Source organism: Hyperolius riggenbachi, chromosome 10 (assembly GCF_040937935.1).
Source record: "Hyperolius riggenbachi isolate aHypRig1 chromosome 10, aHypRig1.pri, whole genome shotgun sequence".
Classification (NCBI taxonomy): Eukaryota; Metazoa; Chordata; class Amphibia; order Anura; family Hyperoliidae; genus Hyperolius; species Hyperolius riggenbachi.
In genome coordinates, this window is record NC_090655.1 from 69,400,756 (window position 1) to 69,418,381 (window position 17,626).

The following is a 17,626-nucleotide window of genomic DNA, read 5'->3' on the forward strand; positions in this document are numbered from 1 at the left end:
AGAGACACAGAATCAGCAGGAGAGTCAGAGAACTGGTATTATTTTAAAATAAAAATCCATATCTTTCTCAGTTTCGGTTCCCTTTAAAATGACTAACCAATCAGGTTGTATTTTCTTTTGCCATTGTGTAAGTAACAATTTCATTAGTTAGTTGGTTGGTTAGTTGCAGGGTCGTATATACAAACCATGGGGTCCCAATGAGAAAATGTAATGGCGGTTTCCTACCCAAGTTCCACCCTCAACCTCAGGTTAACCATCTTAAAGAGCACCTAAGCCAAAGCCCAGATCAAATATAACATATTTACAAAAGAAGAGGGGAGGCTCTGGATCCTGTAGAGACTATTCATGTTACCCTCTGGGTGTTCATATAATAAAGGCAGTGGCATGCCTAGGGCATCTTGGTATTAAATGACCCCCCAACCCCCCACCCCAGCATAGGTAGCCTGAAGTAGATGCCTGCAGTATAGGTAGCCCGGAATAGTTGCCCGCAGTATAGCTAGCCTGGAATAGTTGCCCCCAGTATAGGTAGCCTGGAATAGTTTCCCCCAATATAGGTAGCCTGGAATAGTTTCCCATAATATAGGTATCCTGAAATAGTTGCCCCCAGTATAGGTAGCCTGGAATAGTTGCCCCAGTATAGGTAGCCTGGAGTAGTTGCCTGCAGTATAGGTTGCCTGGAATAGTTGCCTGCAGTATAGGTAGCCTGGAATAGTTGCCCCCAGTATAGGTAGCCTGGAATAGTTGCCCCCAGTATAGGTAGCCTGGAATAGTTGCCTGCAGTATAGGTAGCCTGGAATAGTTGCCTGCAGTATAGGTAGCCTGGAATAGTTGCCCCCAGTATAGGTAGCCTGGAATAGTTGCCCCCAGTATAGATAGCCTGGAGTAGTTGCCTGCAGTATAGGTAGCCTGGAATAGTTGCCTGCAGTATAGCTAGCCTGGTATAGTTGCCCGCAGTATTGGTAGCCTGGAATAGTTGCCCCAGTATAGGTAGCCTGGTATAGTTGCCGCTGGTATAGGTAGCCTGGAATAGATGCAGCCAGTATAGATAGCCAGGAATAGGTGCAGCCAGACCAGTATAGGTAGCCAGGAATAGGTAGCCATGTATTGGTATAGCCAGTATAGATAGGCAGGAATAGGTACAGCCAGATGTAGGTAGCCAGGTATAGGTACTGCCAAGAATTGGTAGCCAGCCCAGGAATAGGTACAGCCAGTATAGGTAGCCAGGAATATGTAGCCCCCCCCCCCTCCCCCCCAACACACACACACACCTCACGTTTCCTGCTGCCTACCAGCCCTTTAGGCCCATTGACAGAAAGAAAGCTGTGATGGAATTCGATCACATCAACGGGCTTGATCTGAAAATGGGTCGATTCTATCAATCTCATCTGGAGAATTGGATTAACGGCCACCTTTACTGTAATCAACAGCTACATAGGAGAAAAGTAATTTATATTGCATTTTAATCCAGTTCGAAACCCAGCCAGAGCACTATCTGAAAGGAGTTTGTAAGTTCTCCCCGGGTCTGTGTGGGTTTGCTCCGGGCACTCTGGTTTCCTCCCACATCCCAAAAACATACAGATAAGTTAATTGGCTTCCCCTAAATTGGCCCTAGACTGCGATACATACACTACATGATACATACATAGACATATGACTGTGGTAGGGATTAGATTTTGAGCTCCTTTGAGGGACAGTTAGTGACAAGACAATATATAACCTGCAGGGCCGGATTTGTACTTTCCAGTGCCCTAGGCCTGCTGTCACCTACCGCCCCCCATGACGCCACCACCAAAAAACATTCTGTCCAACACTCTTGACTAGCGATCATTGGTTTGAATGGGCTCATTTCAGTTGTGCTGCTCTGCCTCCCATTCAACCAAGAATCAGAGGATGCTCAGTCTGCTCAATAATTCCTGCAATTTGCGCTCCTGCCCGAATGTGCACAGCAGCCAATAGTGTTCTGGGCATGCATACTTGAGAAATGACGCTAATGTATGTACTTGTCAAGAATGCATAACACTACACTGGCGTTGGTTGCTGTGCACATCTGGGCAGGAGCGGAAAACTTGTGCAAGTCGCAAGTGGCCAGAGCATGTGCTGCTTCTTTGTCCTCTGTGCGACTGGCTGCAGTCAGAGCCAAAAACTGGTGACAGGGCAGCTCAATGGAGAGAAGCCCATCCAAAACAGAGAACAGGTATGTAGCAAACATCCTCTCAATACCCACTTTGGATGTTTGGTTGTAATTAGAGCGGACCTGAACTCTTCCTCTCTGCTTCAAAAGACACACAACATAATAACGGGCCCTTTTCCACTAGCAATCGCAATCGAAAATCACAAACGTCAGCGATTTTTCATTTATTCTGTTATGCGATTGCGATTTGTGATTTTCGTTTGCATTGTCATTGTAAAAATCGCTTCAGAAAGCGATTGCGATTTACGATTTCCAAATCGAATCTCTGCAGTGGAAAATACTTCTCGTGATTTCTATGATAAAGTAACAACCCTCACGATTTTAAAATCACTAGCAATTTGTGATTTTGCGATTCAGCAATCGTAATCGCTCTAGTGGAAAAGGGCCCTTAAAGAAAAACATTTCTTTGTTACAGCTGATACGAATCCTGCAATAAATCGGCAGTGTCTACTTCCTACTTTCATGGAAGCAGACATATTGTTAGCATCCTGTGCTTTCAAATGAGCTTAGATGTTATGGCAGTCAGGGGACAGAGGGGAGAGATCAAATTACAACTTCAGATTAGACACAGATGAGGGGGAATTACACAGGCTCTCTAAAAACATACAAGGTGGATTTTTCTATGTTTTCCTTCTGTCCTGTGCAAGAGTTCAGCTCCACTGTAGAGCATCTGAATGATATTTATTTATATTTGCTGAAAAATCTATGCATCTCTTTTGAATGTTGGAAGTACATATGGTGGTGTGCTCTAACATATTGACAGTATACAGGAAAAAAGTCTGAAGAAGGCTTATTCGCAGAAAGATTACTTTTTTCTTTTAAGCCAATAAATGGTATCATCCTGATTTAAAACTCTCTGCTTTCGCTGATGGCTAAGATGGTACAATGCTCTACTGCTACAGGAAAGGAGAAGGATGCCAAACCGTACACACTAGCATAGAGGTAGTAACAGCTCAGGTGACAGTGACAGTTTTGCAATGAAAGGAAAGCAAACAGTTTTTTTATTCCTGCAGTTCTCATAGATGGTAGGAACTGAAGGACAGAAAATGAGTCAGGAAAGAGTTAACTGAGACCACTGCTGGCTAGGAAGAAAAAAGAACCTAAAGCCGAAAAATGTAGGTAGACTAGAGATAAGAAAGTGTAATTTACAGCTGCTGGGGTCAGTGTCACAGCTGTAAAGGAGAAAGTGAAGAAACTAGCAGAGCTCACTGATGTCTGTGAATGCCTGCATTAAAACTCAGCGGAACTTAGTTCTATCTGCTTTGTAATGTAAATCCCTGGTATTTCTCACATCAACTTGTATGTCCATGATACAGAGGAATGGATCATCAGGTGAGGTGACAGATGTTGATTGTCATAACACAACAGGAATTGTGAGAGACAGACTTGCTGAAATTGGGGAACTCTGGAATGCAGCTATTAGTGCAGAGCAGGGCGCTGCCGCTGGCTGGCTGCTCTGCGGGACAAGAAAAGGTGATTAACTTTGACATATGACCTCTTCTCTCTCCAAGTTATGCTGCCCTTCTTATCTTATCTGATTTATCACCCTAGGCCATGGCCTTTGTGGCCTTCCCAGAAATCCAGCCCTGATAACCTGTACAGCGCAGAGTAAGATGTCAGCGCTATATAAATACTAAATAATATTAATAAAAGCTGGCCATGCATGATAAAATGAAACCTATTGAGTTAGCTGAGGTAGACGGCGAAGGGATTTTCAGGCGTAATGCCGGAGTGCCATTCCTGCAAAGCACACCACTTCCTGTTTGTGAATATAGACAAGCTGCTTGTCGGAAACATTGGGAGAATATTGTGCATACCCAGGTGATCAGACAGCGGCGCCGAGGACTCGGAGACAGAGAGGTAGGTGATTCTTAACCTCCCTGGCGGTCTATTAAAAACTGCCAGGGGGCAGCGCAGCCGGTTTTTTTTTTTATTTATTTATTTTTTTTAAATCATGTAGCGAGCCTAGGGCTCGCTACATGATAGCTGCTGTGCAGCGGCATCCCCCTACCCTCTTCCATTGCCTCCGGCGATCAGAAAGTTCAAAGAACGGGATTTCCTGGAGGGCTTCCCCGTCGCCATGGCGACGGGGCGGGATGACGTCATCGACGTTGTGACGTCATCGGGAGTCCTGATCCACCCCTCAGCGCTGCCTGGCGCTGATAGGCCAGACTGCACAAGAGGCCTAGGGGGGGGGAGGTGGCGCAGCGAATCGGCGCGGGGCGGCGGCGATCGGTGTGCTCACGCAGCTAGCAAACTGCTAGCTGCGTGCAGCAAAAAAAATTGTGCAATACGTTACCGGGGTTACCGCCAGGAAGGTTAAAGAGACTCTGAAGCGAGTCTAAATTCACTTTTTTTAACTTGTAGCCATGTTGAGCACTATAAGCCCTGCTAAACTGCCGCTATCCCGCAGCAGTTTATACCCCCCCCCCCCCAAATCCCATCTGCTGTGTCCGGTGAGCACTTCCTCATAGACAGCCATAAGCTCTGCCTCTTGGCGTGTCAATCCCCGCTGATCATCGCCTCTACCAACCCCTCTCAATCTTCCTTCACAGAGAGGGGCAGGGGAGAGGTGGAGATCCACGCGGCGATTGCCGCGTATGGAGGCAGAGATGCAGTTGAGAGCTCTGCCTCCATGAGCAGCAAAATCCAAGAAAGTCGTGGATTTTGCAGAGGGGATTTGGCGGTATAAACCCCTCGTTTTTCCGTGGGATAGCGGCGGTTTAGCAGGGCTCATAGTGCTTAACATGGCTACAAGTTAAAAAGTGAATTTAGACTCGCTTCAGAGTCTCTTTTAAGAGGAACTCCAGCCTAAACAAACATACTGTCATTAAGTTACATTAGTTATGTTAATTAAAATTGATAGGTAATATAATCTCTAACCCACACTGTTTTAAAAGAACAGGTAAATGTTTAATTTCATGAGGGCAGCCATCTTTTTGGTTGAAAGGAGGTGACAGGGAGCATGAGACACAGTTCCAACTGTCCTTTGTCCTGAGCACCTCTCCCAGTTGCTAGGCAACGTGAACAACAACATAAGAAATCCCATCATGCTCTGCACAGAATCAGGGGAAAAAAGCCCGGGCTTTTTTTCTTTGATGGGTGGAGCTTAGCTAAAAATGCAGCTATAAAATGATGCTTTGGCAAGAAAAACAAAGTTCTGATGCTGTGAAACTGTTAAAGAAACACCAAGCCTTTTCAGTTCTTCTGAGTAGATTTTTAGTCCGGAGGTTCACTTTAAGGGTATATGCATTTGTGTCCTATTTAACCTCCCTGGCGGTGCATTTCTGTCTGGAATTATGAGTCTGAAAGCGGTACATTTTTTTTCAATAATTTTAGGCCCCCAATTCTTAAGTCATAACTTACCAAAATATATGAAAATAAATGCCTGGTAGACATTCTGCATATAAATAAAAGACTGGAAAGCAAAATTGTTGAATTAATTAAATTTATGAATCAACTAAAAAATTGTGAAACTATACAAATGAGGCAGTCAGAGAGTAGTCAAAATCCAGGCAGAGGTTGGTGCAGGCCGCAGGCAGAGAGCAGTCAAAATCCAGGCAGACGTCGGTGCAGGCGGCAGGCAGAGGAGGTGGTCAAAATCCAGGCAGACGTCGGTAACAGTAAGGCAGAAGCACTTAGCTCTGAAGAAGTTGGGAACCAAATGGCTATACTGTTAACATCCTGTGCTTTCAAATGAGCTTATCTGCCATCTCTGCCATGGCAGTCAGGTGGCACAGGGGAGAGATCAAATTACAACTTGTGATTAGACAAAAGAGGAGGAATTAGACAGGCAAAACTTTCTCTCGAATACACACACACACACACACACACATACACACACACACACGTACACACACACACGTACACACACACACACACGTACACACACACACACACACACGTACACACACACACACACGTACACACACACACGTACACACACACACGTACACACACACACACACACACACACGTACACACACACACACACACACGTACACACACGTCCAGAAAGGGCACAGTTCTCTGTTTTCCTTGTGCCCTGTGCAAATCTTGGGTCCACTTTACATTTTTTACCCACCCCCCAATGACGCCACGCCGCACCGCTCCAAATCACCGCTCGGCCGTCCTGATGTGCCGCCGGGGATCCCAGGAAGAAGAATGAAGCTAAGGGGATCCCGGTGGCCGGAAGGGAGAAGCTGGCAGTGTTGCTAATCACGTGCTGGACCCAGAAAAATGAAGTATGCGGCGGTTCTGGGCTTACCGCTCTTCGTAAGTGAATCTCAGCCCGAGTTCAGCTCGAGATTACCACCAGGGGGTTAATGCATCTCGCTTATGCAGGTGATAATTAATTACAGGCAGTTTGATCGAACGCATGTTCCCATTCACTGATCAGTGCACAGCGGGACGGCGACGGGGGTGCAAACGGGCATGCGCGCAATTGCGCACCGTGGTGAAAACACTGCAGTACGTATATATACGCCCCTGATCCTACTGTAAACTTTTCATGGGCGTATATAGAGATACCAAGGGTCCAGAAGTGGTTAAAGAACATAGTAACACAGTAAACTCAGATGAGTGAATCATTACTGCCCAGCACTTGTTCCCTACAGGGTTGGATGGTGCTACTGTAACTACCATGGGAGGTCAAAAAGATGGGCAAATGCAGAGCAGAAAGGGAACCTTGGCTTGGCATGTCACATGGAAAGAAACAGAGTGCAAGCAGTTTTTTTCCCACAATGTAAATGCCAAATGGAGACTTGAATAAATGCAAAAAACAAAACAAAAAACAAACGCCAAATCACAAGTAGTTTTTTTAATGTTTTTGTTTTTCTTGTTTCTCCAGAAGTTCAGTGCTTTTGACTTGGGTGCGGTTGGTTTCACCAACTTTAACAGCAGTCGGAATACAACCTTCATTATCCATGGCTTCTTGGAGTGGGGGGACAAGAGATGGCTGGTGGACATGTGCAAGGTCAGTGTCACTGTGCCACATGCTCAAGGATAGGCTGGGCTGTGGACAGATGCATCAAGCTGAGCCTTGGTGGCGCAATAAAAACTGTTAGCCAGTTATTGGCCAGTGCAACCAATCAGTTTCCAGCAGTACAGTACAAAGGACCTGAAAATGTGAAATTTGATTCTGTGGTGGGAACAAGTGAAAACATTTTTATTTCCAAAAAGAACTGGCAGTTTTTGAGAAAATCAATGTTTAAAAGAAAAAGGGGTTTAAACCGGTAAAGTTACATTTTTTGCAGTACACTGAGGGCATAGGGAACAGAGGTGACACAGAGGGGGACACAGAAGGCACAGGGGAACACAGGTGATACCGAGGGGGACACTGAAGGCACAGGGGAACACAGGTTATACCGAGGGGGATGCTGAAGGCAAGGGGGAACAGAGGTAACTCAGAGAGGGGACACTGGAGGCACAGGGGGGCGTAGAGGAGGTACAGGGGACAGAGATGGCACAGGGAAACAGAGGTGACACAGGGGGACACTGGAGGCACAGCATCAGCGGAGCATAAAGGAGGTACAGGGGACAGAGATGGCTCAGTGTTTTCAACTTATGGACAGATTCAGGTTAAGAATTAATCTGCAATCCCTATCTCGTTTGTCAACCTGTAGAATAAAACAAGAATTCTAAATAACCTCTTTAGGCAACTACTTCACTTTTGCTCCAGTTTTCATTCTACCTGTCTTGATAAATCAACTTCTGTGTAGCTTATCCTGAGTAGTGATTATAACTTGATTCTCTGTGTTCCAGGCCCTCCTGCAGAAGGTCGATATTAACTGTTTTTGTGTGGATTGGCACAACGGAGTACTAGCGGCCTGGTATACACAGGCTGCCAATAATGTTCGTGTGGTTGGAGCTGAAATTGCCTATTTTTTGAACTATTTGCTGGTAAGTGCTACATAGGATGCACTTTGATTTCAACAAAGAAAAAAAAGAAAAGATGTGTGCATCAACCAAGTAGAACCTGATAAATATGGCTTTGCAAATTTGGCCTAATTGGCTACTCACAAGACATTGCTCATGCAAATATGCATTTGCTTTCGCATGCCAAAATATGCAGGGTCTAAAACTAATACAGAAAGCGGTTGCCCTGCGGAGATTAGTTCATGCTACATTAGCACTATCCAGGAGCGCCACCGGGAGACTCCCCAATGCCCCATACAACCGAGCGGATGCGGGGGCCCCAAGCTCTCTCACAGCCTGGAACCCACACAGCGGCACCGCGGAGGGGGAGGCTGGGAGGTGCAGGCGGCCTCCCCAGCATGGCCAGCGCTGGGAAGGCCGCCCGCACCCACCTCCTAAAATTAAAATCAGGCACTTACCTTAACGTCCATTGCGTTCTGCTACATGTGCATGACCTGGGTGCGACACATACAGAAGGGGGCATTGGGAAGCCTCCCCGTGGCGCTCCTGGATAGTGCTAATGTAGCATGAACTAATTCCCGCAGGGCAACTGCTTTGTGGTATTCGTTTTTGACCCTGCATAGTTTGGCATGCGAAAGCAAATGCATATTTGCATGAGCACTGCCTCGTGATAAGCCAATTAGGCCAGATTTGCAAAGCCAGATTTGTTAGTTAAACTTGTGTTTGAGCACGCATAAATTCTCTGGATCCATCTGAAAATGGCGCCTGCAAATAATGGCGCACAGTGTTGCCGCTAATCCGTTTGCCGCTATTTAACGTTAAAGCCTTATTGTTATTAAGCGTTAAAGCCTGATCTTTATTTAGTGGTAACACACAGAACCCTCTCTGTACCTATCCCTAACCCCTAAACCCCCCCTGGTGGTGCCTAACCCTAACCAGCCCCCTGGTGGTGCCTAGCCCTAAGACCCCCCCTGGGGGGTGCCTAGCCCTAACCAACCCCCTGGTGGTGCCTAATCCTAACCCCCCCCCCCCCCCCCCGGTGGTGCCTAATCCTAAGACCCCCCCCCCAGTGGTGCCTAACCCTAACACCCCCCTGGTAGTGCCTAACCCTAAGACCCCCCCTGATGGTGCCTAACCCTAAGACCCCCTTGGTGGTGCCTAACCCTAACTTTGACAGTGTTACATTAAATCCATTCACCGTTTTGCAGTTAAATAACGTCTGCAGTTTGGCTTATGTAGGGCGCTATTGATAAATAACGTTAGTGTGTGCCGTTTTGCTTCTTTTTTCCCTGTGCGCCATTATTATGCAGTACTAACGATAAATAGCGATAAGCGTATCTTTTTAAAGCGGCGCCATTTATATGCATGGCCGCTGTGCGCCATTATTCACTGATCCGGTAGTGACGGCCCTGCTGTACTGGTGCGCACCATGGCGAGAGAGCAGCCGATGGCGGTTTTCACACCCATATGGTTGCCGGGCTGAGGTAGCTCAATGACAGAACAACAGTGACTGAGTGTCCAGCTGAATGAATTTGGTCTGTCCACAATGAAGCAACGGCCTTATTATCTTGGGTTTGCCCCCCAACACACTCATTTAGCTGGTCATTGCTTCATTGTGATATGCAAGCCCCTTCACTGCGGCACGGTAACGATCACGAAGGGGAATTGACACATGTAGATGCATTTTGTTTTGTTGTTGCAGCCGCAGTGCAGCCAGAAAAATTAGGCAGGCATGTACGCGCACCAGAAAAATTATTGTTGTTTTTGTTAGTGGCCGCTGCTAGCAGCGGCCTTAAAAATTCAGGAACCCATCTGGAGTCCTGGATACTGTTGGTGGTGGCGGAGAAGGCAGTCAAGCGGCCTGCAGGCAGAGATGCTGTGTGGGGACTGATTTAGTCTTGGGGCAGGCAGTCACACGGCGTGCAGGCAGAGATACTGTGTGGGGACTGACTTATAGAGATGTCCCGACCAGTTCCAGGCAAACTTTAGGTGGTTCGCGTTCACCGGCGAAGGCGAACTTTTGCGGAAGTTCGATTCGCCCCATAATGCTCCATTCAGCAGAACTTTGACCCTCTACATCACAGCAGGCACATTGTCACCAATCAGACTGCACTCACTCTTGAAGCCCCCCCCTTATAAAAGGAAAGGTTCTGCAGTAGTTTTACTCACTCGTCTGCCTCCAGTAATTAGTTAAGGGACAGACTCTGCTAGGGAGAGTTTAGTTAGGATCTTGTAGGTTTGTTCCTAGCTGATTGCTATTCCTTATACTCTCTCCCTCCTCCCGGAGGGAGGAGGGTCTCATCTTCCAGGGAATTGTAGCATTTCAAAAGCCAGCTTACATTTCATGGCTGGGAATTGAACCCAGGCTGGGCTGGGAATTGAACCCAGGTCTCAGTGTGCAGTAGGTAACTAATTTAACCACTATACCACCAACACTACATGCTGAAGCCAGCCTAGCATGTACCATTATGATCAATCCAAGAGAAAAATTAGCTTGCTTAATCCACGGAATTGTACTATATCAAAAGCCAGCTTACATACCGTGGCTGGGAATTGAACCCAGGCTGGGCTAAGAATTGAACCCAGGTCTCAGTGTGCGGTAGGTAACTCATTTAACCACTATACCACCAACACCACTACATGCTGAAACTTCTTGGAGCAGACTTACTTCCTCCCTCCAAAAGACACACATACATCCCCCCCCCCCCCCCCATAAAATCATTCAACAGCAACTGCATGCACAGTCTTTGTGGTACACAGTCTCTCTCTCTCTCTCTCTCTCTCTTTCTCTCTTTCTCTCTTTCTCTCTTTCTCTCTTTCTCTCTCTCTCTCTCTCTCTCTCTCTCTCACTCTCTCTCTCTCTCTTTCTCTCTCTTTCTCTTTCTCTTAGAGATGAGCGTAATGACGTAATTACGATTTCGGGAAATTTCGCGTAATTAGTGTAATTACGATTATGGCCGTAAGTACATAATCGTAATGAAGAAGGATTTCGCAAAATTTCGCGTAAGCATAATTTTTCGCGTAATTTTCGCATTACAGTGGGTATTACGAAATTAATGCGTATGGTGATGCTCCCAAGCGGAAAAGTTGACGCATGGATCAATGTTAGGTAGCCGCCGACTTTAAGGGTTAATAGCAAAGCCCCCTTAAATGCTGAGAGCCTCAAATTTGGAGAATATATTAAGGAGATCAGGAGGAATAAGAGGAAAACATTTTTTTTTCAAAAAGACATTATAGTTTTTGAGAAAATCGATGTTAAAGTTTCAAAGTAAAAATGTATACATTTAAAAACCCGCCGACTTTAACGGTTAATAGCAAAGCCTGCTTAAAGTATAGGAACACCAAATTCCTAGGGTATATTAAGGGGATCAGTGGGAATAAGAGGAAACATTTTTTTTTCAAAAAGACCTTATAGTTTTTGAGAAAATCGATTTTTAAGTTTCAAAGGCAAAAATGTCTTTTAAATGCGGAAAATGTCAGTTTTTTTTGCACAGGTAACAATAGTGTATTATTTTCATAGATTCCCCCAAGTGGGAAGAGTTTTACTTACTTCGTTCTGAGTGTGGGAAATATAAAAAAAAAACCGACGTGGGGTCCCCCCTCCCAGACCTCTTTAACCCCTTGTCCCCCATGCAGGCTGGGATAGCCAGAATGCGGAGCACTGGCCGCGTGGGGCTCCGCACCCTGACTATACCAGCCCGCATGGTCCATGGATTGGGGGGTCTCGGAAGGGGAGGGGCAGCCAAGCTTTCCCCTCCCCCTCCGAGCCCTTGTCCAATCCAAGGACAAGGGGCTCTTCTCCACCTCCGATGGGCGGTGGAGGTGGAGGCCGCGATTTCCTGGGGGGGGGGTTCATGGTGGAATCTGGGAGTCCCCTTTAAAAAGGGGTCCCCCAGATGCCCCCCCCCCCCTCCCAGGAGAAATGAGTATAGAGGTACTTGTACCCCTTACCCATTTCCTTTAAGAGTTAAAAGTAAATAAACACACAAACACTTAGAAAAAGTATTTTAATTGAACAAAAAACATAACCACGAAAAAAGTCCTTTAATATTCTTAATTAACCAATAATACTTACCTGTCCCTTTAAATAAATGATCCCACGCAATATCCTCGGAAATGTTCTATCAGTTACAATGTAACAAAGTTATTACAATGTAACAACTTTGTTACATTGTAACTACGCCGCACCCGACGCCACTCGCCGCTCAGCCGCCGCATACGCGTCCGTGCAGGACGCTAAGTCCCCGCTGGCCCCCGCTGTCCACCCCGCCCACATCTGTCACCCACATGTCACCCACATGTGGGTGACATGTGGGAGAGGCGGGGAGGGCAGCGGAGCCGGCGGGGACTTAGCGCCCTGCACGGACCCGACAGAGCTCTGAGCTATATAGCTCAGAGCTCTCTAAGCATCTTTGTATTTGGGCTCCAAGGAGCCCCATTGGTCCTTAGCAGACCAATGGGGTTCCTTCTGATTTGAAGGAACCCCATTGGTCTGCTAAGGACCAATGGGGCTCCTTGGAGCCCAAATACAAAGATGCTTAGAGAGCTCTGAGCTATATAGCTCAGAGCTCTGTCGGGTCTGTGCGGCGGCTGAGCGGCGAGTGACGTCGGGTGCGGCGTAGTTACAATGTAACAAAGTTGTTACATTGTAATAACTTTGTTACATTGTAACTGATAGAACATTTCCGAGGATATTGCGTGGGATCATTTATTTAAAGGGACAGGTAAGTATTAATGGTTAATTAAGAATATTAAAGGACTTTTTTCGTGGTTATGTTTTTTGTTCAATTAAAATACTTTTTCTAAGTGTTTGTGTGTTTATTTACTTTTAACTCTTAAAGGAAATGGGTAAGGGGTACAAGTACCTCTATACTCATTTCTCCTGGGAGGGGGGGTGGGCATCTGGGGGACCCCTTTTTAAAGGGGACTCCCAGATTCCACCATGAAACCCCCCCCCCAGGAAATCGCGGCCTCCACCTCCACCGCCCATCGGAGGTGGAGAAGAGCCCCTTGTCCTTGGATTGGACAAGGGCTCGGAGGGGGAGGGGAAAGCTTGGCTGCCTCTCCCCTTCTGAGACCCACCAATCCATGGACCATGCGGGCTGGTATAGTCAGGGTGCGGAGCCCCACGCGGCCGGTGCTCCGCATTCTGGCTATCCCAGCCTGCATGGGGGACAAGGGGTTAAAGAGGTCTGGGAGGGGGGACCCCACGTCGTTTTTTTTTTATATTTCCCACACTCAGAACGAAGTAGGTAAAACTCTTCCCACTTGGGGGAATCTATGAAAATAATACACTATTGTTACCTGTGCAAAAAAAACTGACATTTTCCGCATTTAAAAGACATTTTTGCCCTTGAAACTTAAAAATCGATTTTCTCAAAAACTATAAGGTCTTTTTGAAAAAAAATTTTTTCCTCTTATTCCTCCTGATCTCCTTAATATATTCTCCAAATTTGAGGCTCTTAGCATTTAAGGGGGCTTTGCTATTAACCCTTAAAGTCGGCGGTTTTTTTATATTATACGGAGCGTTACGGTTTAACGCGAAATTACGGTAGCGTTTAATGCAAAATTACGGCATGAACGAAACGCGAAATTACGCGTTGAAAATTACGCTTACGGTATCTTCAATTACGATTTTAATGGCAATTACGCTACGGTATTTTCGCATCGTAATCGCAAATTTCGCATGTGTAATTATAGTAATGCGAAATTCCGAAAATTTCGGCTCAACCCTACCTTCTCTTTCTCTCTTTCTCTTTCTCTCTCTCTCTTTGGATTTTCGGCAGAAATTGGTCATTCCGTTCTGTTTGGTCGGAACCGAATTGCTTTTTCAATCTGGCGGAATTCCGAAATTGCCTGTGAAAGGAGAGAGAGAGAGAGAGAGAGAGAGAGAGAGAGAGAGAGAGAGCGCTCATTTTTCTCTTGGGTATATCACAATGGTACATGCTAGGCTGGCTTCAGCATGTAGTGTTGTTGGTGGTATAGTGGTTAAATGAGTTACCTACCACACCCTGAAACCTGGGTTCAATTCCCAGCCCAGCCTGGGTTCAATTCCCAGCCATGGTATGTAAACTGGCTTTTGATATAGTACAATTCCGTGGACTAAGCAAGCGAATTATTCTCTTGGATTGATCATAATGGTACATGCTAGGCTGGCTTCAGCATGTAGTGTTGTTGGTGGTATAGTGGTTAAATGAGTTACCTACCACACCCTGAAACCTGGGTTCAATTCCCAGCCCAGCCTGGGTTCAATTCCCAGCCATGGTATGTAAACTGGCTTTTGATATAGTACAATTCCGTGGACTAAGCAAGCGAATTATTCTCTTGGATTGATCATAATGGTACATGCTAGGCTGGCTTCAGCATGTAGTGTTGTTGGTGGTATAGTGGTTAAATGAGTTACCTACCGCACACTGAGACCTAGGTTAAATTCCCAGCCCAGCCTGGGTACAATTCCCAGCCATGGTATGTAAGCTGGCTTTTCAAATACTACAATTCCCTGGAAGATGAGGCCCTCCTACCTCCTGGAGGAGGGAGTGAGGGAGAAGGGAGAGAGAGTGTAGGCCTGCAATTGAACATTCAATGAGATTTCTGACCTTAAAACACTGCTTTGTATTAAATCCAGATTTTTTTCTGGGACTTTTGATGTGTATTTTACTCAACCATGTCTTCCTCCAGGTATTAGACCCCATGAAACATCTTTTCTATCATTTTTCCAGTCAGCAGAAAGTTTATTGCGGTTCGCGAAAGTTCGCGCGAACCGAACCTTCCGCGAAAGTTCGCGAAACGAAAATCGGAGGTTCGCGACATCCCTACTGACTTAGCCTTCGGGCAGGCCTGACCGTGCTTTGCAGACCAGGCATCCGTGGTCAGATGGACCCTTGACTCAACGCTGTGTGAGATGACACCACTTGCCTTTCAACATCATGGTACAGTGTGGATATCGCCTTTTTTGAGAAATAATTCCGGCCTGGTATCTTCCACTGTGGTGTGCGGCTTTGCTTTTGTGTGCTGCTTTTCCTCAGGTGGTCATCCCATTGCAGTTTGTGCTTTTTCATCATGTGCCTTCATAAGGTAGTTGTCCCTACGCGGGTCTTGGTCTTTCCTCGGCTCAATTTTCGGTGGCAGAGAGTGTAGATGGCATTGCTCTCATTTGAGGCAAACACACAGAAAAATTTCAACACCGCTGAGCCCTGGGAGGATGGTGGCAATTTAGTGATGGCTGCCGACGGAGTGTTAAGTGGGGTGGCAGAATCAGAGCAGGAGGAGGAAGATATGTCACGCTTCCGTGCGGAAGCTGAGAATTATGAGGTGTTATGTGTTAAATAGTCAACTACGTCCTGACAATATTGGGAGTTGATGGCACGTGCCTTCTTCTGAACACTGTACTTTGGCCGAGAGCTGCACAAAATCACGACAGCACGACCTCGAACAGACCTGACGGGGTGCATGCCTCTGGCTCTGCCTCTGCCTGTTTTGTCCATATTGGAGGGGATGAAGTGAAAGGTATGCACTGACTTGAATAATACAATGTGCAGTCACACTCACACAGGTGCAGTGAAAAGATATGCAGTTACTGCTGGTAGAACAATGTGCAGTCACACAGACAGGTGCAGTAAAAGTTATGCAGTGACTGCTGGTAGAACAATGTGCAGTCACGCAGGTGCAGTGAAAATAGATGCACTGACTGGTGGTATATAATACAATGTGCAGTCACAGGTGCAGTTACAGGTATGCAGGGACTGGTATAACAATGTGTATAACAATGGTATAACTGGTATAACAATGTGCAGTCACACAGACAGGTGCAGTAAAAGGTATGCAGTGACTGCTGGTAGAACAATGTGCAGTCACACGGGTGCAGTAAAAGGTATGCAGTGACTGCTGGTAGAACAATGTGCAGTCACACAGGTGCAGCAAAAGGTATGCAGTGACTGCTGGTATATAATACAATGTGCAGTCACAGGTGCAGTTACAGGTATGCATGGACTTGTATTACACAATACAATGTGCAGCTGTCACACATACAGGTCCAGTGAAAATGAATGCACTGACTGCTGGTATATAGTACAATGTGCAGTTACAGGTGCAGTTACATGTATGCACGGACTAGTATAACAATGGTATAATTATGAAAAAGGGGGGGTTGCGCATCTGTGAGGATCCGCTCGGCTGCCTGCGCAGGCAGGCAGCTTTTTGACCACTGTTCAGGTCTGCATTCTGCAGGTCTCTGGAAGAGAGACCTTTTGTCAGTTTTGCAGCTTGCTGCTGAGGAATTTGCATACGTCTGTCATGCAGATTGCCTAGCCACATCCTTTGTAGGCTTGCTCTATAAATACCATGTGATATCACAGACCTGGGCTGGTCATAAGGTTTAGTCCTGTGTAACACTCCTGGAGTGTCAGCATTGCTCTTTGTTTAAAGATTAGCTTAGAGTAATTCCTGGGACTGCACTAGGCAGGTTCCCTAGTGCAGTTAGGGTTGCATATCTGTTTTGTTTGTCTGTTGCGATTGTCCTGTCCCAGCGGTGGTCGACAGGAAGTCGTTCTGATCTATGTTCTTGGAGTATAGCTGGAGCAGCGGTTGCTACCAGCTATCTCATCTGATCTGTCTTGTCTGGATCGCACTCGCCTTCCGCTAGTGCTGTGGATCCGTCTGATCTCCATCTCTCTTGCTGTACTTGGATCGCACTTGCTCTGGCGGAAAGAGCAGTGGATCCAGCTCACTCTGTTTCTATACTTGGATCGCACTCGCTCTGGCGGAAAGAGCAGTGGATCGTATCTCTCACTTATTTCTGTTTTCGTGTATCTGTCTTGTCTGCTACGAACGCTTGCTGGAGGCTCGGTGAGGTAACCGTTAAGCAAGCGCTCGCGTCCTCTGTTTCATGTTTGTCTGTCGGTGGTTAGTTAGTAGTGTTGGGCGAACATCTGGATGTTCGGGTTCGGTGTGGTTCGGCCGAACATGCCCCTGATGTTCGGCATGTTCGAGCCGAACCCCGAACCCAACCCGAACTTGTCCCTTTGGGGCCCCTGTAGGGTCCCAGCATAAAGGGAGAGCATGCCCCGAGCGCGCGGGGGGGGGGGGGAGGGGGGTCGGAAATGCCCCCCACCCCTCCCCGCTAAGCTCTCCCTTTTGCCGGTTCCCTATAATGTTAAAGTTAAGCCCCCCAAAAGTACCTGAGGAGGAGGGCAGGAAGCGGGCAGCCAGAGATGCTAGGCGCTAGTACCATCTGGTACTTCCGCCCTCTCTTGACGCACTTCCTGTTTACATTTGAAGTCGCATCAAGAGAGCGCAGAAGTACCGCGATGACGCGAACGAGGGTACGCGTCATCTACATGATGACACGTACCCTCGTACGCGTCATCGCGGTACTTCTGCGCCTAGCATCTCCGGCTGCCCACTTCCTGCCCTCCTCCTCAGGTACTTTTGGGGGCTTAAATTTAACATTATAGGGAACCGGCAAAAGGGAGAGCTTAGCGGGGAGGGGTGGGGGGCATTTCCGACCCCCCCCCCCCCTGCGCTCGGGGCATGCTCTCCCTTTATGCTGGGACCCTATAG

At 46.9% G+C, this 17,626-nt stretch overlaps 1 protein-coding gene across 7 annotated transcripts in view; it reads left to right on the forward strand.

Moving 5' to 3' along the window:
- The window catches only part of LOC137534115 (pancreatic lipase-related protein 2-like), a 107,725-nt gene that overhangs the window by 52,864 nt on the left and 37,235 nt on the right, over positions 1-17,626 (forward strand). For all 7 annotated transcript variants that reach the window (XM_068255485.1, XM_068255482.1, XM_068255481.1 and 4 more), the window contains 2 exons: positions 7,041-7,166; positions 7,955-8,092. In XM_068255485.1, coding sequence (XP_068111586.1) covers positions 7,041-7,166; positions 7,955-8,092 — 264 coding nt within the window. The remainder of the gene's footprint in view (positions 1-7,040; positions 7,167-7,954; positions 8,093-17,626) is intronic.